A 27,728-nucleotide genomic window follows, 5' to 3' on the forward strand; every position below is an offset into this window, starting at 1 on the left:
GGGAACGCGACCCTATAAACGGATGTTTTTGGTTTACGTCACGCGTATGCGGGGCCAAATGTCCCCTGACGACCACCAACCATGTGAGATCAAGAATTTCTTTACAGTATGTCATCAGAACTAGAGTCATACTGAGTGCTGTCTAGCAATTTCCTGTAATTCATCTCGATCACCGCTCCGTTCCACCAAGCTTTTGAAGAGACCGTCCTTTTTCTTCAATAGAGCGGTCGGGGTGTCGAATTCGATCAGCTTTCCCGCGTCGAGTACTGTTGTGCTAGTCAGAGATTGCTATCCGTGATGACGGAAGTACTTACCCATAATTTTATCGTAATCCATTATTGTTCTAAGACGGTGTGCGATGGTCAACAGGGTAGCCCCCTTGAGTTCTCGCCTGATGCTTTCCTGGATTATGCTGTCTGTGTCATGGTCCACGCTTGCTGTCGCTTCATCGAGGAGTAATATGCGGGTATTGCGGACGATTGCACGAGCTAGTGCGACCAGCTGTCTTTCACCTACAGAGAAGTTCCCGCCAGCATCTGACACGGCCGTGTCCAGTGACACGTCGCGATCTAACAATCCGATATCCCTCAGGGCATCGTTCAAGACTGCGTCATCCTGTTGACCGAATGGATCCAGATTGGTACGAATCGTGCCAGAGACCAGAACTGGCTCTTGGGGTATAATGGTAAGATTGGCCCGCAGCGCGTTGAGGTTAATAGTCGAAGTTGGCAGACCATCAAGATACACCTCTCCTTTCGTTGGGATCATTCGCAGCAGGGAGAGAGCCAGCGTGCTCTTCCCGCTTCCGGTTCGACCAACTGCAGTTATTGTCAGCAAACGATAGATTACAGTATGTGCACACGGACCAATGCCAATCCGCTCCCCAGTCTTGATTTCGAAACTGAGGTTGTCTAGGACAAGTGGGCTGTCCTCGGAATATCTGTCAGGCGCTCAGCATAGAATGTGGAAATCAGTTGAATGACCAACTTCGCAGACAAATTTTCTGCTCGAAGTGCTCCGGAAGCGGGCCAATACGCCGGAGGTTTGCCCATCTCCGAAGACCCAGACTCGTGGTCGATGTCGATGTAGTCGCGCATGCGCTCTAAACTGCGGAAACATGATATCAGGCCATTATGAACGGGAAGCATCGCTTACCTGTTTGCCGTTACCTCCATGCTATTTGCTCCTCGCAACCACCACAGAATCATACTTGCGAATCCAATTGCCATGTTCAGCTATGATACATATTTCAATGAAACGGTTGACATGAAAGTGTGGCATATTCACACTGAACTGTCACGCAGTCAGTCTCATTACGTAACGACGGAACTTGCACGCACTCCTGTTTTCCCAGCCTCTTCAGATTTGAAATACACCAGGTATGCCGCGACACCTGTGGCGAACAGAGCTCCGAGAGTGTCGACTCTCGAGGCAATCCAACGATGAAGATTTTGAAAGCAACGTGATGACCTAGAATATGCATCGAGTCGATTGAAGAGCTCTGCTTTGAAGGCATCCTGTGCACCATAGGCGCGGATAGAGACAATACCAGCGACAGCAGCAGAGAAATGATTGTAGATCGGCGATTTCCAGTTTGATCGAATGCGCTTGACGCCCATTTGAACAAAAAGATACACTTGACCTATGCTATAACCGGCGATCGTAACAAAAAGGCCGGGTATGAGCAATATGGGAGATCCCATCATCACCGCAGAGAACCGCAACAAGAGCAGTATGGTTCGGGTGATGAACACCCCAAAAAATTGAGTCAGTGGGCCATCCATATCGCGAACATCCTGAAACGAAAAGGTTGATACTGGAACATTTTGGCAATGAGAACACTTACTTGGGTGAAACGCGATATGATGCGACCTCGGGGTGTAGTATCAAGCCATCGCAAAGTTGACGACATGATGCTGTCCAGCAAGAGCTCATGCACCCTTTGGCATGCAGCCATGCTACGATAGATATACGTGATATTGCCCAACGTTGTCAGAGCAGTCTGAGAGAAAGAAAAGGCTATGAATATAGCGAGATACCTGCCCATGTTCCAATTTAAAATGATGCCGAAAGTGAAAATCGTGGCCTACCCTGCTGTTGTCAAAGTGGTCGAGTGCGTTTGATATGAACTCGTCCAAATGCCCAGCCACCAGGTAGCTCTACAAGACAGTGTGTAAACAATCGGATGCTAGGTCTTCGTGTTACAGCTTACAAAATGTCCATCAGCACCGCTATGAAGAATACGGCGATCAGTAGAATCCAAAATCCGAGACCGCCGTAAGCATGGAGCATTAAATGTACTGTAGGGACCGTTTAGCCACGACACTTCAACCTAATCATGGACACTTGCTTGCAGCCCATTTTAAGCGCCCTTGAGCTCGCTCTTCATCAATGATGATCTTTCCGTCTGCTTTTGGGGCATCTGGCTTCTCATCAAGGGCATCGTGGACGGTGCCCTTGATTTCTCCCTCCTCTGCCCCACACGGGTTCTCTTCAGTCCTCAGGGACTCGAGCAATTCTGGTCCGGGTGGCCCATGATATTTGATATGTCCGCTCGAATCAAGTTCGAGGATGGTGTCTGCAATTGGTCCAACGAGAGAGATAGCGTGAGTCTAAGACCATATCAGGAGCTATGAGCAAACGACCTTAGAAGAACGTACGACAAGCAGGACCGTCCTGTTCTGTATAAGATCCCCTCGCAGACACTTCTCCACGATCCACCTGGATGTATGCACATCGAGGGCGGAGAGAACGTCATCTAATAAGATGGTTTCGGCGCTGGAATAGAGAGCCCGAGCGAGCGTAATGCGAGCTTTCTGTCCCCCAGACAGTGTTATGCCCTTCTCGCCCACCTGACAGCCGGTCATTATCTATGAACTCGTCTCATCAATAACTGCGAGTCGCACCTCGGTGTTGTCTCCTGCTGCAAATAATGCTAAATCTGGTCGCACAGCACATTGCTCCAATACTGCGAGAGTGTAACTCATTGGCACTGTGTATGAGGATAAATCTCACCAACCGGAGTTATACCTGTGTTCATCATAAGTAGAACCGAAAAGAATGTTTTCCTGAGTCAGATCAATATGGTAGCTATTCCTCCACCGTTCGCCATGACTCACTTTGATCGTTTCGTTCATTACCCATGACTCTTGCACCGCGTACGCAATACCTGCATGCCTCGGCAAGCTGTACCAACCGTTTGGGGTCATGGGCTCAAAATGCATCTCTCGTAGCAGAGCCATCAAGACCGAGGTCTTGCCACTCCCCGTGGGTCTGCGCGTTGTTAAATTATATTTTCTCAATCTCTTGCACTGGACGACCCACCCGATAATCAAATTAAGACCACCTCTCTTGAACAAGAGTTTGCCTTCGAAGTTCAAGCAAAAATTTCTGGTATTGACGGCATCTGTTCTCCTATTCCAAGCGAAACTAGCGTCATGAAATCCAATAACATCGCCATGAGTGGATTCGTCCAGCACAAGCTGACGGGAATCCTGTAAAGTACATGGATCGGCTTCGTAGGCATCCAATAGGGGAGTCTATAGAAGTATCAGCTAGAATAACTCTTGGATGAATACAGGTTCTGACCCTTCGCAAAAAAGTGTCGACTCGGTCCAGAGATACTTTGGCTTAAATGGACATGTTATTGGTAAGTCCAACTTCCACTGGTGGATGTTCATACCGTTTATCATGTCATTGAGATCCCGGGTAATGGCAACCAAGTCCATGCGAAGCAAATCGAATATGCTCATACTAGAGAATACGAGGGAAGCTGCCATTCTATTAGTAAAGACACGGATCGACAACAGACCGAACTGATCGGCTTACCGTTGAGAGCGTTGTGAAACACGAGCGTCTATATAGGCGGTAAACTCGAGCATTTGTGCAATGACCTGAACACTTACATAGACTCCATAAGTTATGAGCATGCTCGAAACGGGAAGCAGTATGCTGTCAGATGTACGTTTAGAATCGTCCCGCGAGTCCAAGATAAATGTCCTCACTTGGTGTTGCCAATGACTAGCTCCAAAAGGCGGCGCTTTCGTGTGAACCGAAGCTCCTCTTTCCTCGTATTCTGAATTCGCTCTTTGACCATAGACTCCCAACCGAACATCTGAGACTTCATTAGAATCACATTTTTAGAAGAACGTCCAGTCCGACCTTGATCATGCGAATAATGCTGAGGGCTGGTGTTACGTTTAGCGTGGGTAATCAGGCAGAAATGGTTTGGCACGTACACTCTGTCACAGCTTTCACTCGGCCGTCTGTCTATGGGGACTCGCAATCAGATCCTGAAAGTCTTCATACAAAGTTTCGAACCTTCTGCATCTACATTTTCTGTGTGTCGGCGATACGTTTCGTCAACAGACCCGGCAGAGGCAATGTTACCACCAAGAATATCATGCCGATAATCGCAGACCAGCCCAAAACGGTGGTCAGAAACCAAATTGAGGAGATGAGCTCGAGTGGCAATTGGAGGAAGAAAAATACAAATTCCCTTCCATCCAAGATGGCTGGTATGTCGGCGCCGATTAGAGTATTCACATTCACTACACCTGCGTCCTTCCTTTTATCTTCATCAGACGACAGTGTTGATTCAGAAGCAGACGGTCCATTAGATGATGGAATATCATCGGATGGCGCAGGAATACAGACGCGCATTCTCAAAGATTGTGCGAAGATAAGCTGAAGGAGAAGGTTCTCTGTGTGGACGAAGATCCTATTCTGGTCAACATGTACGACTCTGTTATCAAGAGACAAGTTTGTCGTTTGTAACAACTCACAGTGACGTAAAGATAACCATTCTCCCCCAAGGAGAACAACATCCGACTGATGAATATAAGAAGAATCCAGACCCTACGATAGAGCACAATTAGCCGGTCATGGTGTCTGTGGTATTGCTGCCGTACCATGGTCGCACAATGGCATTCTCTCCCCCTGTTTCCAGATAGCGTAGGAGACGATTGATAGCAATTGGACCCAAGAACGTCGCAAGCACATTGATTGTAACAATGAAAACCTGAAGAAATATCCGGGTACCAAAGAACTGCATTATGCCGAAGAATAGGTGCCTGTCTTTGAGACCCAGCTCGCGACGACGCCAAGGGTCAAGAATATCTCTCCCGTGAGCTTCTAAAGTAGTCGATTGGTCATAGTCGGCCAAGGGGGGAAGCGAATCGTGGTGAAGTTGTTCATCAAAGTATGACCGGAATACAAAAGGCTCCAAAAAATAGAATAAATTGATGCCCGCAAGCGAGGCCGTCTGCTCGGGTGGCAGGATACCTGCATGCTAAGTGAAGTTACGTAAGGGATAAACAAGTCAATGCCAATGCTGATGCTCACTTTGGGATCTTCCGGTATGTATGGTGTAGGGATGAAGAGAGGGATGATCACCGCAACCACAGCTAGCAACCCAGCTTCTGTCCAACACAGCCCAGGGTAGTGAGCATCTGAAGGCATACCGCCAAAGATCATCAATGGCCAGATATTACGCCATCCAAATACATAAAGCTGGATAAGTGAGACAACGGCTGCGTTGGCTGTAATAAGCTGGGCCGTCTCCGATCGAAGGACAAGTGCCACTGCACATAAAACTGAGATGTAGGACTGAGAGCATATCAGGGAGGTAAAGCCGGTAATAGCAGCTGACGTACATAGTTGATAATATTGAGCGCATCTATTCGTTGTTGGAAATCCAGCTGTCTATGAAGAGTTGTGGTGTCGGAATGATATATATCCAGGGCCAGTCGAACAGTGGAGAGGATCAACAACCCGACTGTCCCGACAAAGCGTGCAATCTGGAATGCATAAACAATCCTTCCTCCCCTATTACACATAAAGTCCGAAAACAGCGCATGTCGGGATTGTCGATCAGCAGCGGCAGAATAGCCATTTGATGTCATCCATGGTATCTTCCGAAAGGCAGCCTGAAGAATGAGGCATGACGCAGACAAAAGAACGGCATAAGCAGTCATCAAGCGAGGATCCTGCCAGACTACAACGTTTGTGCAGGAATCCATCATCCCTTGCACTCTAACAACAAGGTATGAAAGCAGAGGAACGTAAGCCCTGCGCAGCGAAAACAATGTTGCATTTGACTTTGCTGCGCTGATTTGGATCTCGACAAACGAAGAATTCCGCAGTGCCGAGCATTAGCTTCCGTGATTTGCATGAGGTAATCCGATCACGTGCAATTCTCTTTCTTTAGTGTGCCCGCGGTAATCCGTGCACACCCAGATTAATTTAATTCTAGTCTCCCTCTACGCGATCACGCTGCTTTCTCTCGCAAGCCGGAGAAGATGTTGTGCATCTGCGCTCCCTTCCACCAGGGCTCGAAACATGCTATTTCTTTCAAGGAGAGACAGCGGACTTCCAAATTCTACGAGCTCGCCACTCTCCATAACTATCTTGCATCAGTGTTTGACGTCAATCCCCTCTGTAAGTCTGCTCACCTAAAATCTTGTCGTAATCCATGATAGTTTGTAATCTATGAGCAATCGTGAGCAGAGTCGTGCCTTTGAGCTCTTTCCTGATTGATCTTTGAATCAACTGATCAGTTTCTGCATCGACCGACGCTGTCGCTTCGTCCAGAATGAGAACCTTTGTGCCGCGAACCATGGCTCGAGCCAAGGCAATGAGTTGACGCTGTCCAACAGAGAAGTTGCTACCGGAGCTGGCAACAGCGGTGTCAAGGTTGCATCCGTTATGCTTGCCACCTCCAGATTGGCCGATCAGACCGACAGCTCGGAGAGCGCTATTCAAGGCGACATCGTCGTGTTCTCCGACAGGATCCAGATTTGAACGTAAGTTTCCCGACAATAAGCTGGGATCTTGGGGAATGATCGCCATGTTCTGTCGCAAGGTGTCTAGTCTGATGTTCCTGGTCAAAATTCCATCAAACTCCACTTCTCCCGTGGTTGGTATAAGCCTGAGGAGAGACAGAGCGAGAGAGCTTTTCCCGCTTCCCGTACGGCCGACTATGGAGGATTAACAGGGGCACTTACGGTAAGTAACAGCGTACCAATTCCAATCCGCTCGCCTGACTTGACCTCAAAGCTGACATTTTTCAGTACCTTGGGTCCCTCTTCGGAATATCGTGCTTGAAGGTTGTGTACTTGCAGCGAACCGGATGCAGGCCAATATGCTGGCGGAGGTTGGGCTTCGCAACTCGGTGGTTCTTGTTCAATGAGAAGATAATCCCGAATGCGTTCAACGCTGGCTCCTAGTTAATACTGCAGCACGCTACGCCCGGCCAGCGACTTCACCTGTTCCCAGCGGTCTCCACTTCACTTAGCAAACGCACCCAAAATAGCAGTAAACCCGAGAATCTCAAAGCCATGTTCAACTATCTGTCATGAGATCCTCTAGATACGGATCTGGCTGAAATCACTTACAGCAAACTGCAGAAAGACTGACAAACAACACCGAGAACACAGAACGATTGGAGACTTACTCCGCTGTTGCTAGGTCCTAGTGGACTTCTCAAATACACGAGATAGAAGGCCAGTCCCGACGTAAATACAGCTCCCAGCACGTCCGAACGCACCGCAACCCACCTTCCCGTGACTCATTCGTTTTTAGGCCATGGAGTGAATTTGAACATACCTGTCAAGATTATGAAATGTACGGCATGGGCGAGTGTACTCGTCCAGTCTCTTGAAGAGCTCTTGTCGGAATACCGCTTCCCCTCCATATGCTCTTATGGATACTATAATCGGGACGCGTTCAGAAAGAGCCGAGAAGATCCCAATGCACCACTTACTAATTCCATCAATGGTTGCAGAAAAATGCGTATACAAAGGCGATTGCCATTTAGATATAAGGCGCTACTCATAATGCTCAGCGACTGGAGAGCAACCCCTAAAAGACGACGCACCCGGACTGGCAAGCGTGCAGAAATATAAATCTGCCCCATCAATACTCCGACAATCCCTATAAAGATACCCGGGATGCTGAACCAAGGTGCGAGAATGAGGATAGCTCCAAACTGAATCAGCATGCTGAGACTGAATGATATAAACATATGCAAGTAAGTTATCAGAGGTCCATCCACTGTGCCAATATCCTAGAAGACTTTCAGTTACTGCAGAGTCTCATTAACCCCGGCACCGCATACCTGAGTAAAGCGAGAAATAATTCGTCCCACAGGCGTGACGTCCAGCCATCTGAGAGGAGCGCCGAGGATCCTCTTGGATAAGGCCTCATGGAGCGTTGAGCTGACTCGCAGACTACCATATAAGTATGCCAGGGAAGATAAGGCATAAAAACCTGCATCCAGACCGCAGATAGCGACGAAGATACCGAGATAGCTGAATAATAATCAGCAGGGCCGCATTCCGACCAACTACTGTGCGCTTACAATAATATTGGGATGTTTCTATCAGACGAGGTCTCGTATGCTCGAGCCCAAACACCCAGCCACCATGTCCCACTACTCTTGTCAATACCAATACCAGAGCGATTAAGAAAACTCACATAACGCTGGATATGTATACAAGCAGACAGGTGCCAATAATCAATGCTAAGGTTACATAGCCACCAAATGTGTTGATCAGCAGTTCAACTTCATGATAGTCAGCCTGCAGCCACCGCGATCTGCGTATCGGACACGCACCAGCTGACCATCGAAGGCGACCCGTTTCAAGATCTTCTTCGAGGATAAGTTTTCCTGCTTCTTTCGGCATGGCAGAGTGAAATCTCTTATGTTCGACAGGTTCTTCCTCCTCTGAGGGGTCTCTGACATCATTCTCGTGGGCAGTCGTTTGGAACCCGGGGACTTGAACTAAGGACCTGATTTCGCCAGTCCGAGAGATATTGAAGAGTCGAGATGCCAAAGGAGCCACAAGATCGATGGCGTGAGTCTATTCACGAGTTGATATGCATCTTTCGGATGAAATTTGCTTGTACGCACAGCAATGATGATAGTGCGACCTGCGACAAGATCTCCTCGGAAACAATTTGCAACGATCCAACTAGAAGTGTGAACATCGAGGGCAGACAGAACATCGTCAAGCACAATAATGTTTGCACTGGAATAGATGGCTCTAGCCAGTGCGATACGAGCCTCAGGATTGCCACTTCAGTCGCATCCAGGCTGTTAGGGACGCAAAGTGCTTACCTTTTGTCCCCCGGACAAGGTTATTCCTTTCTCTCCCACCTACCCACCTGAACTTAGAAGTCTGAGGATTCGTAAAATTGTGATTGTACCTCTGTCTGGTCACCTGCACTCAGCAGGGCAAGATCTCTCTCGAGCGCGCATTGTCGCAAGACTGCCAATCGTTTGAGTGTTTCACAAGAACAGGATCACGGTGCATCAACATACCCTCTTTGTAACGCTCTTCGTCATAAGGCTCTAAGAAGACGATGTTCTTCTGTTGCAGTGTAAAGAGACAATAATACACCGCTTGTGGGATGGCGTACCTTGATCGTCGTGTTCTGTACCCATGCCTCTTGCGCAGCATATGCAACACCAAGGTGTCTTGGAAAAGCAACCCAAGAGTCTCGACCTGTTGATTCGATGTGCATTTCACCAAGTAGAGCCAGCAAAAGTGACGTCTTCCCACAGCCAGTCGGCCTTTTTGGGAATTTAGAGGCCTTTCGTGGCAATATGAATGTGGATGCACAAACCCTGTGACCAAGTTCAAACTTCCTTTGTCAAACGTCACGCTGTCGATTTTGAGCGTGAAGTTCTGGTGCGTGGCGTCGTCATCGGAGGCTTGATTGACCCAACTCAGATTCACGTTCTTAAAGCCGATAATTTCGCTGCTCGCGGGTCTCTCGTCCAACATGTCCATAGAATTCCCAGAATTGCTAAACTTATCGAGCAGGGGTGACTATATGAAAGGATCAGCTTAAAATCACTATCCCAACAAGAAACTTACTTCGCGAAGGAACTTTGTCAGCCGGTCCAACGAGACCTTTGCTGGTGAGGACGGTATCATGAAATGTTCCAACCTCAACTGATCGCTAACCTTGCATAATACTTGTGATGAAGAAAGGTACGCTGCCGAGATCCAAGCGAAGAAGATCCAAAACAGCTATGCTGGAAAAGATAATGGCCGCTGTGACATCATCAGCGACGAGATTCTACTGGCGGACATATGCGGACCATCGAGGCTTTTGTGCATGACCAATGTCTATATGGAAAACGTGAGCAGGAATAACAGGACTTGCCGATATAGCACCTACGTGGAAACTGAATGTCACAATTAAGATCAGCACCGGCATCAGGTTGCTGAGGTACATTTAGTCAGTGTTTGATCAACATATCATTAGCAACTTACTTCATGACGCCGCCGAAAAGTTCCAGAAACTTCGCCTTCCGGGTGGACGAAAGCTCATCGGCTCTCAGTTTGTATAGTTTTCCAGCAATCATGCCTTCCCAGCCAAACATCTGCGAGATTTCAGTTGGTCACGAGTAAAAAATGCAATAAGCATCGAGCACCTTGATCATACGGATTATGTTCACGGCTAAGGGTGCAGATAAATAATTGTCTTCGCAACTGAACAGTTACTGCTTACACTCAGTTATTCCCTGTATTCGGGCTTCCGTCTGAAAGATGATGAGTGATGCCGTTCCCACGGTGTTATTGATGTGTACCTTTTGCATTTTCGCTACTTCGACGTCATTGATCCGTTTCGCCAAAAGGCCGGGGATAGGCATCATGGCAACCATGAATACCATTCCGATGATGGCGGACCACCCCAGGATGTCAAATAAGAACCAAGTGCTGATAATAGTTTGAAATGGGAGCATCACGAAGAGAACAAGGAAGTCTCTAGCGCCGAGAATATTGGGGACGTCTGCGCCAATCAAGGTGTTGATTTGCCCTGAGAAATGGGGCGATGGCGAGGGTGGGTTTTCGGCGGGACCATCCAAGGGCTCTATGGTACCAGAAGCCACAGTCTCGGCAATGTTCGCGGTCGCAGTCTCTGAGCCGATCAAGGTTAAAGGAGGGAGATTCTCGTCCTCTGCCACTACGCTTGAAGAACTTGCCTCGGAAGATTGAGGCTTGGAGTGTGACTGAGACGTGTCGGACACGCGTAGTCTGAGCGCATGGCGGAATATCTGCTGCAGGAGAATGTTTTCTGCCCGAACTTGTGCACGTTCCTGGTCACATAATCAATACACAATGTCTTATGCCAACAGTCAAGAGTCTTCTTACGGCAACAAATATGTAGAGTTGACGAAAGAAACTAGAGAAGGCCCCCCCGACGAGCAGTACGACAATCCAAGCCCTAGGCAGGTGTCATTCACGATATTCAAAGGCGGCACGCAACATACCATATATGAACATCAGAATCCTGATACCCATATTGCAATTGCCTTTCTTCTCGTTAGTGACTAAACTCGACCCCTAAATAATCCTCACTGAAGGATGCGCTTCAAAGCGTAGGGCGCCATAAAACGAGACAGCACATCCAACAGCAGATTGCAGCCGAAGAACACGTATTCCCAGAAGAATATCTGCATGAGGCCAAAAAATAGGTGTCGGTCATTTAGCCCCTTCTGGTGTCGTGTGATGGGATCCAGGGCCACGATGCTACTCTTCTCAAGATGGGCGGAACGGTCGTAGTCAGCAAGTGGGGGGAGACTGTCGTAAGGCAAGTCGGAGTTCCTGTATGCAATCATAACAATCGGCTCCATGAAAGTGAAGGTTATGAATGACCAAAGCGAGGCAGTTTGTTCGGGATTAGGTTCAGGGGAAGGATGCTACATGGGAATCAGCACCTTGGTCCTCAATATGGAAAGCACGCACCTCCGGATCAACAGGGACATATTCATGAGGGATCAACCCAGGAATGACCAGTCCAGTAATGGTCACCAAAATGCCCCGGGTATACATCAACCAAGGGGTGTGGTTGTCGATAGGTTCCCCGTTGAGGAACACCAGAGGATATACATTTCGATAGACAAAGACGCCAAATACGATGAGAAGGATGACTCCGGCATGGACGTTATACATTCTGCCATTCCCGGCACACAGTATAACTCCGAGAGAGCACAAAGCCCCCGCGTAACCCTGCGAGTGCTATGCATCAGCATACACGCCAGATAGAACTGGAGAACGTACGATCACTACGGCGGTCATCAACTCGGCCAGAGCAGAGCATGTTAGACCCCAGGCTGTCTCTTCTGCTGAGCCATTGCGAAGCACAACAGCATAGATCGACAGAATAAACAGAGCTGCGGCACATGCAAATCGAGCAATATTGAAGGAAAAGATAATTCCACCTCCGCGCAAGCCTACCAGGCGCCGAATCCCACCAGGACCGTGGGCAATGAGTGTGTCATCGCCGTCTATGCTAAGACCTGAGTTCTCTTTCGCCGACTTCAAATGGTGTTGCGTTTGTGTAATGACCAGAACTAAGAGAGACAGTAGACAAGCATATGCTGGGACAACGCGAGGATCATGCAAGACATGTGAACGCGTGCAGGTCGTCAAAAACTCCGAACTAGAAGGGTTAGGACTGAAGAATCCTTCCACTTGCAGAAGTAGCATGACTCCCGCTCTGAGTAGATGTTTTCCAGTCGGAATGGCTAGCTTTGAGTTCCGGGCTATATAAGCAGAAGATAATTAGGACTGCATGTGGGCAGGTTTACTTTCCGCAGTTCGCAGAGACGCGGCGAAGTGCTTGACCACGTGGTGCATGCAACTGTTATCTTGGGACGCGTCACTGGGCGTTTCGAGAACCAGGAAACCCATGTGCACCTCCAGATGGCACTGAAGGTGAGTCAGATTGGGTGCTTAAGCAGCTTGAAGTAAGGCTGCGGGGCGATGGTTACTCACTCCGAACGACTGCGTGCATCTACTTCCAGTGCGGGCAGTTTAACGCAGCCTGTCGCTCAAACACCTAACCCATGTACCCCATTGTCTCGCAGTTCACATTCGAAAGAAAATCGTCGTTGAAACTGTCGCTTCGTTAACACGCGTTGATGGTGCAGATCTGCATATTTAAGGATGTTTGGCACTAGTTATTGATCACGTTGTGCCAGGTGTTCGTGATCGAGTTATGAACGCGTCCACGGAATCTGTTTGAAATTTCCGATCGCGACTGGCCCCATTCCGTATTCCTCGCCCATACTTGTACTGGCACACTTAGTCTCTGCTTGCGCTCACGAACAGTGGAGAAGAGGTAGCGATAATGGACGTGTCTGGTCTTGTCAATTTGTTCACAGCAACATACTCTGTTGACCAGAATGTGCGAATGACGGCAGAGATCGAGATCCACAAGGTGTGCTCATGCCATGTCCCGACTTTGCTGCTTTCATGCTGACGATAGCTCAGGTGGCATCCCACGAAAGCTTTATACCCGCTGTGATGCAGATTATTAGCGCCACGGATGTGTCTCTGTGAGGAAAGCACAATCGGTTGATACGATAAGGCTAACGGAACCTCAGTGCAACGCGTCAGGCTGCTGCAGTCTACCTCAAGAACAGCTTCACCTCCGGCCTAGGAGAAGATTCCGCCAACACCCAAAAGACCATCGCTGTCCTCAAGTCTTCTATCCTGCCATTGATTGGTTCTTCTCCATCACATTCTATCACCTCTATTTTACGGACAACGTTGGGATACTTGGTGAAAGCAACGTGGCCAGAGGAATGGCCAGAGCTTGAAACGGATGTGCGGAAGTTGCTGGCGAGCGGAAGAGGCCGAGAGATATTTGTCGGCTTAATATCCTTGCTCGAAATGTTGAAGGCATTTCGGTATGTCCATGTTCTCCCTTCGCATCGGTTTTCTTCGATCATTGATATTCCGCAGCTACAGCAGCAGCCCGCATGTAGCGAACGTCACCGCCAATATTTTCCCCTTGCTCCATCCCCTCGCAACCAAGGCGCTCACTGCTCATCCTTCTACCGATAAAGCGGAGATATTACACTTGGTGGTGAAGTGCTACTGGATGTCCATCCAGCAGGATCTCGCCGTGTGCCTCCAAGCACCCGAAGGTATCATGCCATGGGGGTCAGTAGCTTCATCATCTCAACGTCATGCCCATTTGACATCTATCATATAGGACACTCTTCCTCCAGATTGTGTCTCATCAAGTACCTCTGTCTGTGCAGGGTGCGTCACCTGATGATTTAGATGATTTGGCTGGAACGCCATATTGGAAAGCGAAGAAGTGGGCATTTCGTGTGTTGAACCGCTTGTTCAGAAAGTGAGTCTTCAACCACCAGTCATTCAAGCGTTTCATTATTATGGGTTTAGATACGGAAATCCATCTCAATTGCCCGCAATATACAAGAAAGAATATACGCCATTTGCGACCAAGTTCATCGGATTATTTGCCCCCGAAATTCTGCGTCGTTATCTAGCCCAACTCGAGCTCTACGTCAGCGCCCAGCAAAGAAACAATTGGGAACAAGGCTGGATGACCGACCGTTGCTTATGTCTAATTCTTGATTTCCTGACTGAGAGGTGAAGATTTGCTTGCAATTGATTGTACAATCATTACTCAATGTATCATTCTAGCATCAAGCCGAAGTCGACTTGGGAACTCTTGAAGCCGCATGTGCCTGATCTCATCCGGCACTTTGTCTACCCCATCCTCCGGTTCACCACGCGAAGAGCCGAGCTCTGGGAAGCCGATCCTGTTACGTTCGTTCAGGAATCGCTTGGCAACTTCGAGGACCTAGGTTGGCCGGATCCACACGCGTGTGGTTTCCTTCTGGGGCTCGCACGAAGTCGCTCAAAGTCTTCCTATCAAATTATTCTCACGCACATATCGGATATTCTTGGCCAATACCCCGGCTCGCAAGGCCCAGAATCTAAGTATGGTGTTCTGACAATGATTATGGCTCTGGACGATATTTTCGTGAACCACCCCCTATCCAAGGGCCATGTCAATGACATCCTAACCCAGCATATAATACCGGAGCTGACAAGCCCTCATGCCTATATGCGCAGCATCGCTTGCGACGTCATCACGAAGTTTGAGGAGAACGGCGTTTCCTGGGTTGACGGTGTCAGTAATACCGCCTTGTCCCTAACACGGTTGACTAATGGCCTATTATAGCAACTCTTGAATACTTTCCAGATAGTCATGGGTGCCATGCGGGATGCCGAATTGCCCGTCCGAGTGAATGCATCCTTTGCATTTTCCAGTCTAATGGAGCAACCGGAAGGTGTGCTCTTCACCTACAGCAGTTGAATCAATCCTGACTTGCACCAGTACGACCATTGATTGCACCGCATATTGGAGAAATTATACAAGCATTCCTTAAGCTCTCGGATGAGCTGGGGTTGGACACTTTGTCTGCTGCATTGGATAATGTTGTGGCCTACTTCGCCGATGAATTAAAGCAGCTAGCACTTCCGATTATTGTGCATCTGGTCTGTGCACATACTTCTAGGGTGACAATTGTCTGACGACTGTTCAGTGCGGATCCTATAACACCCTTTTCAGTCAGATAGAGGACGCTCGTGCCCTAGGGGAAGAGAACAACGATGATGAGATAACGGATAAGACAATGGCTGCCATAGGGGTTCTTCGTACGATTGGAGTGGTGAGTCCCTTCTTTTCGATGAAACTTGTATTGCTCAACCATGCGCAGATCATCGACTCACAGAAAGATTCCCCGGACCTGCTTAAAGCTATACAAATGACAGTATTGCCTATCATCCTCCGTACCTTAGAGCAGGGCAATGTTGGTGAGTAGGACTAACTTGGAACATGGGTCCAATCAGACTCAATTGATGACAGACATGTTCGACGAGATCTACACACTTACCGATTCTCTCCTCACACAACTAAACAATATATCCTCGTACATGTGGCAAGTCTTCGAAGCAACATACAAAGCATTCAAGATCCTGGCTGTAGATTATTTTGAAGGTGCGCTATACAGCGAGCGTTCATTGTATTATGCTCATATGGTCAGACATGATGCCTGTCATAAGTTTCTTCATCGAGCACGGAGTTCAGGCATTTAGCGAACGGCCCGATTATTGTGCTATGATCGTTGATATGTTCCGGACGATTGCATTTGAAGACAGTGCAGGTGCATGGGACCGCAGAGCTGTCTCCATGATTGCAGAGACTTTCATCATGCAATCACCTGGGCTGCTCAATCAGGTGCGATAGGCAGCAGACTTGTATATTCTTCCCTCTGATGCCGTATTCTAGTCTGTTGCCCAACTTGTTGAAGCAACCATTCGCATACTGATCCTTGACGGCGAAGATTCCCCTCAACGAACGCAAAAAGTCAACGTGTTGCTCTCCCTTCTCGCGGTCTATCCCACGGAGACACTCATTGCACTGGAGGCAACTGAAAAAACTTCTTGGGCATTTGAACAGTGGCTTCACGAAGTACCGAAACTAGCGCGGGTACACGATTTGCAATTGATTATCGTAATGGTTTCCCGGCTGATGGACCTGCCTTCGGAACAAGTACCCCCGCCGGCAGCCAGCTTATGGCCAATCATATTGAGCAACGCCTTGCGTTGTTTCACGGCCCTACCAGCGGCTGAACAGAGTATGCCCCTGCCTTTGCTGTGCGGTGTGTCCACTGATCAAGGTGCAGAGCGGGAGGAGATTGCCAGGAAGCTGCTGGAGGAAGACGTTGATGAGATGGAGGATGAAGATGAAGATGATCACGATGATGCCAGCATGGAAGAGGACGAGGAACATGCATATGACCATGCAGAGGATGAGGATGGTACGTTCAGTCATTGAGCAACATACGGTCACCAACGACAATTCCTACAGGCGATGTGATTGACGAGGAGACCGAGTACATAAACCAACTGGCGGAAGAAGCCGCTCGCTTGCGAGCCAAGTCGGCTGCCATTCTAGCCGGGCAGCCGATACCAGCTTCAGAATTGCCAGATGAAGACGATGACGATGAAGAAGAGGAGGAAGACTGGTTCTTTGAGACTGCCGTCGACAAGGTCGACCCTTACATCAAATTCGCAGCGTCGTTACATGCGTTCCAAACATCAAACCCTCAAGCGTATGTCGCTGCAACTAGTGGGGTCGGGCAAGAGGGTCAGGTCGCTCTGATGGAGATCGGAAAGAAGGCTCTGGAACGCTCCGCCAGTTGAAGTTCGAATGTGTTTTGCCTCGCACATGGGTTTAGTAGTTGTATGTTAGGTCCCGCCTATCCGCGATAATTACATTTTTCTATTGAAGTGCTCTGGGAGGGCGACCGGTTGGAGCAGTGTGCCCGCACCTTGTAGCTCAAATCGGATTGCTCCATGAACGGAGATACTGAACGTTGGAGTATTTTAAGTAGACCAATGCTCTACTCGTAACAGCACCTGGTGGTCCGAAACCTGGTCCATTTACTTTGTCCGAAAAAGTAGAGATATAAATCAAGTCCAATTCCTGCTCCGAACAGGACTAATCCCGAGCGGCACGTAAGGGAGCGGCAGGCATATCCAACCCACTAAGCGCTTCCTCCAACCTCCTTGCGAACTCCGCATCCAGGATTCCCTCTTCTCCGAGCACAGTGGTATCCCCCTGCCCTGCTTCCATCTGCGCCGGACTCCTAGTGCTTCGAGTACTTCGAGTGGTCCTAGTGCTTCTAGAGCTTCTTGTGCTCCTAACACTCCGCCGGCTGCTCGTACTCGCCCCTCTTGCCAATGCCGCCTGCAAAAGCAACACGCTGCCCCTGGTGTTACCGTACTCTGGGGGAGCGGGTCCAACGATCACTTCGTCCTCCACATCTCCCGTACCCTGTTCCCTCACTCCAATGGCAGTGCGGTAGCTTGGCAGCTGAGGGCGGTTCCAAGGCGCAGCATATCGCATGAGGAAGCTTTGGGGACTAGCGTCCTCTCCCTCCCCCATGCCGGGCTCTGTCCCTTCCTCGCTGTCTCTGGAACCCCAACGTGCATGGTGGAACATCGCACCAAGTGCGCTCCCTGCTGTGGCTGGTGCGAATCCAGGGAGACGGTACTGTCGCCGCTGTTGGATGAGCTGAAACAGGAGGCGGTCAAGCATGAGCAATTCAAGGATCGAGCCAATCGTGAATGCCACATGAAGGAAAACAATGCCGGAGAGCATCATGGCTTGCTCGCTTCCCATAGCGGTGCCATCGGTGTTCGAGCCATCGGTGTTGCTCCCAGCAATAGGGAGGGTGCTGTTGTCGAAGCCGACTGTGGTGTTCGAATTTCCCGTAAGCGGAGTGACGCCGGCTCCCCCATCTAGGCCAGGGTTGGTAGTATTGAACGACGTTCCGTTTGCCCCGAACGGGAGCGTCATATTGCTTGGCATCTGCTGGTCGATCTGCGCCGTCACGGGTTGCGTCTTGTTCCACGTTGATCCTGCCTCGGCAAGACCTGCATTCCCATTTCCCGCAGAGTTCAAGCTGCTGGCGGTGGGAGACGATCCGCCAAAATGGATCGAGGCCAAAGCCCAAGCAGCGATCGTTCCTGGAAACGCCAGCAGCACGATAAAGAAGAAGGCGAGTGTCTTGACATGCAAGCCAAACACTGTGTACACCTTCTTCTTCCTTGATGCTGTTGAGCTAGCATCGGATAGCCGTCTTGACCGGGGGATGAGGGCGTTCAAGATGCGCGCTGGTGCTGAGCGAGGTGTGGTGGTAGGCGAGGGCTGGGTGTGAGAAGGTGTGGCAGGCAACGGCGTACCTGGCGGTGGGGGTGTGTAATTCAGCTCGCCAATTTTGCGTGGGAGAGCAGGTGCTTCGAATAGCGGTGGCGCTGAGGAAGGTCCTGCGGCAACTGGGGGAGGGGTGACGGGGAGAGAGATAGAGAGCGGGGGAAGGGCTTGTGAGGTGCCTGGCTGATGTGACGAAGGCGACATTTGACGTGCAGCCGTTTGAGATGGGGTAGGAGAGAGCGGCGGGGATGAGCGCGACGTCGACCGACTAAGAGAAGTAGTAGGCAGCATATTCGTGCTTTTCTTATGCCGGGTTGAACAATGCAGGATACAACGGCAAAGGCAGTTCCTTCAAACAGCCCACGAGCTCCAGATACGAGTCAATATGTCAAGAAACCAGCGTCAACGTCGGTGTCGTGAACGAATGTGTATCGTTCTGAAATGAGACAGATCCACTTGTCTCGGTGTGCGATTCCTATCGTGTCGGTTGTCGAGTGTGTTGGGGAGACCGTGCTCGCACTGCGAGCTCGTCTGCGAAATAGTGTTGTAGAAGATAGTATAGTATGCGATATCGCACTGCCAGCAGTCGGAATTCCTCACTCAATAGCTTGCTTGCCGGGCAGAGCGCAGAGGAGGTGGTCGTCACAGGCAGAAATGGGACGAGAAGGGGAACAGGAAGCTGGGCGTAATCAGAGCATGTTGTTATTATCATCCAGCCACGCTGGAGCTGCCCACTGTTGACAATGGCCTTGGGAGCCGCCAGGTCTCGACAACGACGACGACGATGGGGACAGCCGTGACAGCCGTTAATGGCAAACGAGGCGACGGTCGCCTTGCCATCGTGCTTCGTCATTCTTCACAACGACTCTCAGGGTCCAACCAGGGCAAGACATCACGTGATCGATTCAGCCTGACCCCTTGTTCGAGGTACCCCTTGCCTACCAGGGGTTAGGAATAAATGACGCGACCCGTGTTGTAAGACACTTTGAAGTAGATTCATCAAGGCTGGTTCATAGGTTACGTGCTGCTTCGGTTCGATAAAGACACATGACCTCATCACCGTCCGTACTGCCCAGGTTCCAGAGTGTGGGGTTTCCCACGGCCCTACCCTTACCTCTACTCCCGGAGGAGGTGACAATCATTTTATTTTATTTCGACAATCCTTTACAAACTGATAACAACCTGGTACAGAGATGGAGAAACAACTACGCTGCCGGCTTGCGGCAGGTTATGAGGTTAGCGCACATGGGCATAGTGACCTGTTGGCCCTTCCCAAACTCTTCCTGCAGTTGGCTCAACAGCACGGGCGCGATCTCGTCTGCGTATTCCTTCTTCTGCTCATCCGTCCACCAGCGCGTAGCAAGCCCGATGAACATACTTCCAAAGACGCGCACTAGGAACTCGGGGCTCTCAATCTTGCCCGCCTCCTTGTGCACCTGGATGCGCACGTCGACAAACCGCTGCTCTTCCAGGACTTGGCAGATGAAGCTCTCCTGATCCCACCGACCCGTGTCCATAAAGTTGCTGATCTGCTCTTGGGTGGGGAATGGCGGGCAGTTAGGGATAGCACGGAAGGCGCGTTCGACCCAGGCGACCCAGCCAACTTCCACCCAGGTGCTGAAAGCGTTTAGTCCGCCGGGAGCGAGGATCCGATGGATCTCCTGCAGTGCCAGGATAGGCTTAGGGAGGAGCATGATTCCGAAGGAGGTGAGGACGTGCGTGTACGTAGAAGAGGGGAGCTTAGTGTCCTGCTTCATTCTCAGCAACCCAGAGGGATAGTGCGTAAGAGCGAATGACACGCACCTGGGCATCAAGAAGCTTGACTTCAACACCCTCCCATTTCTCCCGCTCAATCCTTTCGGTGACATACTTCACCACCTCTGACTGGATGTCTCCACACAAGACCTTGGTGCGCCTCTTCTGTTCCTCCGACATCCTCCCCAACAAGATGGCGGTGACGATCCCAGAGCCGCACGCGTTGTCTAGCACCACAAGGTCCTGTGGCGTCGAGGGAGGGACGGCGGCAGCGTCCAGCAGTACCTTTGCGAACTCGCCGGTGACGAGTTCTCCAGCGCGGTGACGATCTTCGATGTGGACGGTAGTGTCCTGCCAGGTGTGAGGCTGGGTGGGAGCGGGAGTAGTAGTCGACATTGTTGGTGCGGTAACGACGAAGGATGTTAAACGGGGTGGCTGAACTCGGAGGGTAAACCTCTTGATGATGTTGAAAGCCAGTGCTTCGATGCTTTATTGGTGTTCATGAAAGCGCCTCTTTATATACGCCCAACATGTTGAGGAACGTCTAACATAACGGTACCCTCCAAGTCCGCTCGGCTCCGCTTACGGCACAACTTGAGACCGCCACGCACAGATGAGTCGATCCGATACACTGCCAAGATCAGCTCTAAATAGCAACGAGTATGTCAGCAAGTAAGCAAAACAGATCATTCAGGAAGTTGGCACCTCGTGCACGTTGGATACACTTTCCGTTATAGACGGAGGAACGGTCCCCGTCCCGTCAGGCTAACAACGGGGCAACTTCGAAGAGCGTTCAAGCAACGTGAGCACATTCCTGATCGCCCCTTCCAGAGGGGCGGTGCAAACGCAACTCGGGACAATCACCAGTACATCTCCGTCCAGCATGAAACGTATCCCGATGAAAGTCTATGATACAATAGGAACCATTTGGTCGCTGCAGGACGTTACGAGCGGCTATATCGTTGTGTGCGACTCCATGCTGATGAATCCGACGTAACAACGGCCAGATCTCCTCCCTAGCAGGTGTCAGTTTATAATCAACAAGAAGAATGGTGATACACTGACTTATTCATGTCCTGCTTCAGCACGGTTCGACCCTCGTAAGACAACAGAAGCAGAAGACCATTCATGTTTTCGTAAAGACCATAAAAAGTGGGCACTGCCTGTCCCCACTCATCCTTCAGCATCTTGTATGCACGGGCTTCTTTTCGAATGGCCTCTTCTTCTTCTTCATCTCCCTTCCTGACCATCTTACCCACGACATGGATCTCATTCCACATGCCATCATAAGCTTTTCCTAGAAGTCCTCTTCCAATAAGGGTGCGAAGCCTGATGGAGTCGTCTGCTGTCGGATGATGTTCAGGCCAGTCAATTACCTTGAATGGCAGAAGACCTCTGCTCATGCGAATATTGATGATCGGTGGCATCATCCCCACCGGCGTGTCTGTCATCTTTTCGGCCTCATTGTCAATGACACTGATTTTTCCATCTCCGGTCTTGCCCCCTACTACTGTTGGTGATAATGACAAGGTTCGGCATTTGACAGTCGTTTGGACCTCTCGGGGAGTGGCGGGCGACTTTTCCTCTTTGACTTTCTCTGATGACTTGATAGGCTTTGACGTTTTGTGAGGTTTTGGTGGCGCCAAGTCCGATGCCTCGACTTGCTCTCCAGTCCTCTTGGTGCCAGACTTAGTGATCTTCTGCAATAATTCGGAATGAGGCGGATCGGAGCCCCCGAACATGGTGATTAGCGGGTCAAATGTCTCCAAAATTCTTTCTTGAATTTGGGTATCCACATTGCCCCATTCATCTTTGGTAGGCCCATTGCGTCCGATAGCAATGCGGAGCAAATGAAGACCCATATAGGCGAGCGGGCGCATATCGCCCTAGAATAAATTCAGGTACTGCTGCATATCTAGGATGTAGATGAGACGTACCGGAATAGGATTCCCAATTGCCATCTCCGACAACCCACGCGGAGGACAGGAATGAAAAGGTGGTCCGATATCAACGATACAAATGGATATGCTTGAACTAGGTGATTCCAAGCCTTTGAGCTGAAAGTTAGAAATGTGCAGTAGTAAAACGATGAGACATGCCGCACTTGGAGATACATAAGTTCCCAGGACTCCATCCTGCGTTCTTCACCATCAACCCTCTTGAAGACAGTTCGTGAGCCGCGATGGTCCTTGTCATGTGGGATCGGATATGAGAACAATAAAGATGAGACTTCGACACCATTCGGGAGTGTCCTGGTTTGCACCTTCTCCGATTGCCAAGCTTTGTCCATACTGGCGTGGGCCGTGTCAATCACATCATCCCCCTTCACCTCAATACAAAATGCAATCTTCCAGTCGCCACCCTCGATCCCTTCATCACTTGGAACGGCAGATTTTAGGATAGCTCGATCGATGGAGCCCCCAGTCACGCAATACTCGGGTTCGAACAGGTATCTCGATCTTGTGAGACTACCCAGTACTATATGGGTTGGCGAGAGGATATATCGGTCAATATGAAGCTCAACCGAGCATTCTCTTGATCCGAGGGCGTCAAAGGCGATCCCGGGTGCCCAGACTTGCCCTGGATCGAAGAAGTCGGTCTGGGGCTGATCTTCGGTTCGTCTCCCAGAGACGAAGTCTAGCACGTGCGCAGCATACTAGGCCATCTTATCGAGTCTATCCCACCTAGCGATGGTGTAGAGGTGGTACTTGCTAGCAAGATCTATTCGACTTGGTTGGCGGGTGTTAGGCGCAGATGAGATGTATGGGGTTGGGCCAGGATCTAGCGGCGGTATGGCACCAGACAGCAGTCCAGACCACGTCTTGGGAATATCGCCCTTTGGTTTGGGGGCCATGGGCGAGGGCCATATCTGTAGCCCGCGTGTGGTGAGACGTCCATAGGATCTGCAGGTCTGTGCGAGCAGTTTAATTCGCAATCCATTCGATAGTGTAGAGGTCCACATGGTCGTCAAAGATCCAATCACCAACACGTGTCAATTCCTGGGACCTTGAGGATAGTCAACCGCTCCGCGCACACCCTGGGCAAGTGCAAGATATTAGTATAGACGGAGAAGAACGGTCACCGTCGGGCTAACAACGGAGCAACTTCAAAGAGAGTTCTGGTAACGTGATCACGTTACCATCAGAGAACCCTTGCACCGCCACTTAACGCCCGCTTTCTTGCTCAGCGCTTGTTTCGCCACTTTTACCACCTCTCTGGTCATCACCACCTTATAGCTGAACTTCGGATGGCATCTGACGAGTCAATCCAATTCTGCATCGAGTGGTTCGTCTCATTCCATTGATTGAGATATATCCCCTGATAATACTATCCCCGAACAGTAACAACCTCCTCTACCCACGCGCAGACAAGGACCGTCATGTGCTCCTCTACGCCTGCAGGAACTGCGACTTCGAGTACCAAGCCACAGATCCATGTGTGTACAAAAACGATCTGTTCACAGTGACGAAGTGCGCTGCTGTCTCCTCGTTTGCGGACTTGTTCTGACACTTGGACAGGGAGCAGTCCGGTGTGACAGAAGATGTGAATAAGGATATCACCCTCCCTAGGGATGCGGATGTCCTTTGCCCGAGTTGTCATTCCGAAGGGTGTGCATCCTCTTCTTCTGCGTCGAGCAGGTACTGACTACAGTACAGAGCAGTGACTTACCAAGACCAAGGCAAACGAAAAGAGACGCGGATGACACTGTTCTTCATTTGCCTAAAATGCGGGCACGCGTTCGTCGACCCGAACGTACCGCAATGATCGCTCTGCTTTCCTCTGTTGAGGGCACTACGGTGCTTTGTGTTTGTCGTTTCATTCACTGTACACTACCCACATCTAGATTTAAGGATTTTTAAAAACGTTATAGCCGGCTCTTGCTATCGTCTAGCTCTCCCGGCTCGGGACGCCAAGGTTCCGCCCACCCACCACGCACACTCCCATCCTCGACGCTCCTCCACCACCGCGAGATCGTCTCGTTTACTTCCTCATAATGCTGTCTTCACATCAGACACATCTCCCCATATCGGTATTAGAACGCACCCCTTTATGATTATGGTCACTCTCCTCAATAAAGTACATCGTGCTCGTCCCCTTCCCTCCCTCCTCCCTGCGTCTCTCAAACACCCGCGCATAGATAGCCCCATCATAAGGCGGCACCACGGCATCCTTCATCCCATGCACAGTAAGCACATGCACGTCCCCCGGGAATTTGCGTGCAACAGAGGCAGCGTCGTATGCTGCGAAACGGTCGATGTCGCCGACGTGCACTCGGGCGACTCGGGGACGGCCGGCGACGTTGTGATGCCAGTCGTAGTACCCTTGGGAGGATAGGAGTGGAATCATATGCTTGGAGATGTCTGCGGGCAGTGAGTTCACGTTACAGCAGTAAGAGGGGAGCATACCGCGAATCTTGTCCATCCTGTACCGACCACTGACGTTAGCGAACCCGGTTACAGAATGCGCGTTCTCCTCATCCTCAACAACCCATTTCATGCCTACAATACTGCCCCTCGAGTGCCCCACAACAAGCACGACTCTCCATCCCTTCTCCTTTAGCCACCGCACAACAACCTTAAGATCCTCAACGTCCTTCCCGAACCCTGCGTAGTCCCATGGTGGCCCCGTGGAGGCGTTGTTTGACCGGAAATCGAAGGCGAAGCTGTCGATCGAGATGTGCGAAGGGAGGGTGCGTTGGTAAAGGTAATGTCTATGTCCTAGGGCACCATGCAGGATCTAGAGTGGAGATGGGTGAATATCCTGCACACGGGGAAGGAACGTACGAGTGCGATTGGACGGCCTGGATCGGGGGAAGTGTGCGGTGGTAGACGGGTGTGGAGAGTGCCCTCGATGTACCACTCGGAGTGGTCGGGGAATGGGATCCGATACACGGAGTTGCGCATCCTCCTTCGATCCTGTCTTGTTCAACGGACAAGGAAAACAGCAGCCAGCGCTGTGGTGGAAGTGCGATATCGATGGTAGGGTTTCGTTGCGAATCGGGTCAATATCGTAATCACCGATGCCGTCCCTTATAAGTGCCAAGAAGATTAGCTCTTTCATATTCAACCAACATCGTATTTCACCAACATCTGGGACGATCTATAATGGGAAAAGCAGATCACTTCGGATCCGATATTCTCCACCATCTGATAGTTTTCAAGTCTTCTCAACCCGCCCATCAATCTATCATCAGCTGTTCAAACGCGAAAACTTTCCCGCGTCCAACGCTTTGGGCGGTAACGCCGTTATGTGGGGATAAAGACATCGGCCGAACTCCACCCGATGTCTTCGTATACAGATCGTCGGGACGCACAGAATGAGCGGGATATACAGGATCCTAAGTTCTTAATTTGGGCGTTGTCTGCTCGACGCAAGGTGAAATAGCAACACATGGAGCGTGCTTCTTGCTTCCCGCTCCCTAGCACCCGCGCTGCTTCTTTCAACGACCTGGGTCTTCCTCGTGGCCTGCACGGGGCAACCCGCATATATCAATCCGCAGTCCGCCCTCCGAAGCGTGTGCATACATACGCTTGCCATTCCCCTTCCTGCTCACTCCTTGCCTCCCTCCATTTCACCAGTCGGTTTCTACGTGCCCTCGTGCACCGCCCAATACCACTTCATTAAGCATATAAACCCCTTCTGCTCGTCTTGAGCCCCTCAAGCCCACATCGACAGAGCAGGATGACGACCCGCTCGCCGGTGGGCGAGTCTACAGGCACGTCTTTCTCCCTTTTTACTCCAGAGGAAGAAGCAGATGTCTTACGCGCACTGCCGGTTCTTTCTTATCCCCATCCTGATCCTCATGATCCTACACGCTACCGCTCACTTTCGATACGCGACTCGTTCTCCCTCCCATACCGACTTCTACCACCGCGTTCTCCGACCCCTTCCAAACCCAAACGACGACGTCGACACTCTCTACTCGCCTACATCCCATCAGTGCACAGCACGGCCACTCACAACTCTGCCGACGCATGGCAGATGCCTTTACACAACAAAGACCGGCTCTTCCTTGTGCTTCTCCCCACTGTCGGCACTTCAGGAGAAGAAGAATGGGCGCTACTTTTGACCCCTAAGCGGGAGAAGAAGGGCGCACCCGAGTCCACCTTGTTCCGCGTCTTCTGGGAAGAGACGGAGAAGGGACCCTGGCTGTCATATCATTCCAGGACAGTCGATGCGACTGCCCTCCCTATGCTCGCTCGCTGGCTGTTGCTCAAGATTCGCCCTGGGCAACAAGAGTTCTTCGACGACGAGCTTTCTTCGGTGGATATCCTGCAAGAGAAAGGGTGGCGGAGTCGGGGGTGGGTGGGGAGTTGTCTTAGCAGGCTAAGAGAGCTCGGATTCGGGGAGATCAGAGAGCCCAAGGCGGTCGAGGAGGAAGTCGGGAGGTGGAGAACCGCTGTCTGGGACCGGGGAGGGCGGGCAAGAGGGGAGACAGTCGCCGATTTGCGGTTGAGAAGCTGACCTGCTTTTTGCCTTTCCCGCCCTGGTTCTGCTGCGCTCTTGCGATGCAACGAATACTAACCATTCATGCTGCCTATGATTGTTATCCACCTCTTAATTCCTGCATGTTTGATAGATACCTTACAGTACTGTAGAACGTCAATTGATTGCACACGATTCCTGGCGAAAAATAATCATGTGACATGGGTCTGTCTCGGGATGGGCAGCCTCGCACTGCGGAGCACCTGTGGGCGCCTTCAGCGCGCCCGTCGTACAGGAGGTGATGATGAGCGAGTTCCTACGAGCTTTGCATGGAAGTTTACTCTGGGGAAACACATTGGGAATATGGCAAGTTGACGACCTCCTAACGAAAGCCGCCTGCCTCCTCAAGTTCTCCGGCATTCAACATCGTTCCCGAGCCGAACAGATCTTCCGGGATTGCATTTTCAACAAAAGCGGACAGCTCATTGGCCTTATCTATGACTCATGAGGCGATGCAAGCCCGAGCTTGTCGGACGATGTATGTATGGTGGGCGCCTGAAATAGCACAAGGACATATGTCGATGCCGGTCTTGGGATGGCCGCGTAAAGCGCGGAGTTATGAGGGAGAAACGACGGTGTAGGGCTTAGTGGACATTATATTGCTAGGGAATTGTTATATTGATGCTATGATGCAATTGTAATAGTTAACGATTGAAATATTGAAATAAGATATCAAAGTGTTCAAATGCGTCGTTATCGCGAGCATGCGGCGACGCGGGGTGTGACGCGTTCCATTCATCAGAAGACCTCGCGCTCACTCAAATGATTCATCACTTGCTGGAAGTTCCCCGTTCTCCGCTGCACTGCCAAAGTCACCAGAAGGAACGTGTGCTTGTGAGGTGGTGGTGGACTTTTGACGACGACCGCCGCCAGCGCGTCCTTTGGCTCTCTCACGTACAACATCCATCCAGCTGCAGGTGCTGCTA

General features: G+C 50.5%; 7 protein-coding genes across 7 annotated transcripts; 3 read left to right on the plus strand and 4 right to left on the minus strand.

Moving 5' to 3' along the window:
* Positions 1 to 126: 126 nt before the first annotated feature.
* DACRYDRAFT_88231 (P-loop containing nucleoside triphosphate hydrolase protein) lies at positions 127 to 5,975 on the minus strand (the record flags this gene model as incomplete). Its single annotated transcript, XM_040776841.1, has 24 exons — positions 127 to 266; positions 315 to 818; positions 867 to 940; positions 988 to 1,150; positions 1,331 to 1,796; positions 1,847 to 2,039; positions 2,091 to 2,159; positions 2,213 to 2,300; positions 2,351 to 2,612; positions 2,661 to 2,852; positions 2,907 to 2,968; positions 3,020 to 3,068; positions 3,120 to 3,273; positions 3,325 to 3,539; positions 3,589 to 3,629; positions 3,683 to 3,815; positions 3,906 to 3,951; positions 4,005 to 4,161; positions 4,239 to 4,269; positions 4,390 to 4,725; positions 4,785 to 4,857; positions 4,911 to 5,283; positions 5,334 to 5,607; positions 5,655 to 5,975. 24 exons carry the CDS (start codon positions 5,973 to 5,975, stop codon positions 127 to 129), a joined length of 4,416 nt encoding a protein of 1,471 aa, XP_040630156.1.
* A 285-nt stretch (positions 5,976 to 6,260) lies between these two features.
* Positions 6,261 to 12,385, minus strand: DACRYDRAFT_78170 (P-loop containing nucleoside triphosphate hydrolase protein; the record flags this gene model as incomplete). Its single annotated transcript, XM_040776319.1, has 30 exons — positions 12,075 to 12,385; positions 11,760 to 12,023; positions 11,373 to 11,713; positions 11,166 to 11,238; positions 10,601 to 11,110; positions 10,522 to 10,552; positions 10,445 to 10,470; positions 10,284 to 10,393; positions 10,189 to 10,234; positions 10,109 to 10,136; positions 9,972 to 10,061; positions 9,882 to 9,922; positions 9,628 to 9,833; positions 9,421 to 9,574; positions 9,323 to 9,371; positions 9,208 to 9,269; positions 9,119 to 9,157; positions 8,912 to 9,064; positions 8,615 to 8,861; positions 8,476 to 8,563; positions 8,360 to 8,431; positions 8,117 to 8,309; positions 7,877 to 8,065; positions 7,763 to 7,826; positions 7,606 to 7,708; positions 7,433 to 7,556; positions 7,266 to 7,345; positions 7,022 to 7,215; positions 6,453 to 6,977; positions 6,261 to 6,403 (listed from the first exon to the last, which is right to left on the minus strand). Exons 1-30 carry the CDS (start codon positions 12,090 to 12,092, stop codon positions 6,261 to 6,263), a joined length of 4,263 nt encoding a protein of 1,420 aa, XP_040630157.1. The 5' UTR covers positions 12,093 to 12,385.
* A 761-nt stretch (positions 12,386 to 13,146) lies between these two features.
* Positions 13,147 to 17,045, plus strand: DACRYDRAFT_78174 (ARM repeat-containing protein; the record flags this gene model as incomplete). The annotated part of the gene is made up of 16 exons (XM_040776320.1): positions 13,147 to 13,236; positions 13,290 to 13,354; positions 13,403 to 13,708; positions 13,764 to 13,964; positions 14,017 to 14,160; positions 14,211 to 14,420; positions 14,475 to 14,967; positions 15,019 to 15,127; positions 15,175 to 15,335; positions 15,383 to 15,508; positions 15,557 to 15,653; positions 15,706 to 15,837; positions 15,884 to 16,077; positions 16,129 to 16,477; positions 16,526 to 16,660; positions 16,711 to 17,045. The coding sequence occupies 16 exons, from the start codon at positions 13,147 to 13,149 to the stop codon at positions 17,043 to 17,045; spliced, it is 3,147 nt and encodes a 1,048-aa protein (XP_040630158.1).
* A 253-nt stretch (positions 17,046 to 17,298) lies between these two features.
* Positions 17,299 to 19,336, minus strand: DACRYDRAFT_99571 (uncharacterized protein). Its single transcript, XM_040777602.1, has one exon. It carries the CDS (start codon positions 18,850 to 18,852, stop codon positions 17,344 to 17,346), a length of 1,509 nt encoding a protein of 502 aa, XP_040630159.1. The 5' UTR covers positions 18,853 to 19,336; the 3' UTR covers positions 17,299 to 17,343.
* A 372-nt stretch (positions 19,337 to 19,708) lies between these two features.
* Positions 19,709 to 20,712, minus strand: DACRYDRAFT_99572 (S-adenosyl-L-methionine-dependent methyltransferase; the record flags this gene model as incomplete). The annotated part of the gene is made up of 2 exons (XM_040777603.1): positions 19,709 to 20,309; positions 20,365 to 20,712. 2 exons carry the CDS (start codon positions 20,710 to 20,712, stop codon positions 19,767 to 19,769), a joined length of 891 nt encoding a protein of 296 aa, XP_040630160.1. The 3' UTR covers positions 19,709 to 19,766.
* A 2,829-nt stretch (positions 20,713 to 23,541) lies between these two features.
* Positions 23,542 to 25,180, plus strand: DACRYDRAFT_115471 (uncharacterized protein). The gene is made up of 7 exons (XM_040770009.1): positions 23,542 to 23,601; positions 23,658 to 23,786; positions 23,835 to 23,924; positions 23,973 to 24,313; positions 24,361 to 24,677; positions 24,723 to 25,053; positions 25,101 to 25,180. Exons 1-4 carry the CDS (start codon positions 23,564 to 23,566, stop codon positions 24,079 to 24,081), a joined length of 366 nt encoding a protein of 121 aa, XP_040630161.1. The 5' UTR covers positions 23,542 to 23,563; the 3' UTR covers positions 24,082 to 24,313; positions 24,361 to 24,677; positions 24,723 to 25,053; positions 25,101 to 25,180.
* Positions 25,181 to 25,869: 689 nt separating this feature from the next.
* Positions 25,870 to 26,941, plus strand: DACRYDRAFT_21495 (uncharacterized protein). Its single transcript, XM_040772420.1, has 2 exons — positions 25,870 to 26,032; positions 26,258 to 26,941. The coding sequence occupies exons 1-2, from the start codon at positions 25,999 to 26,001 to the stop codon at positions 26,779 to 26,781; spliced, it is 558 nt and encodes a 185-aa protein (XP_040630162.1). The 5' UTR covers positions 25,870 to 25,998; the 3' UTR covers positions 26,782 to 26,941.
* The last annotated feature ends 787 nt before the right edge of the window (positions 26,942 to 27,728 follow it).

This window comes from Dacryopinax primogenitus, assembly GCF_000292625.1.
Source record: "Dacryopinax primogenitus strain DJM-731 SS1 chromosome Unknown DACRYscaffold_6, whole genome shotgun sequence".
In the NCBI taxonomy this organism is placed as follows: Eukaryota; Fungi; Basidiomycota; class Dacrymycetes; order Dacrymycetales; family Dacrymycetaceae; genus Dacryopinax; species Dacryopinax primogenitus.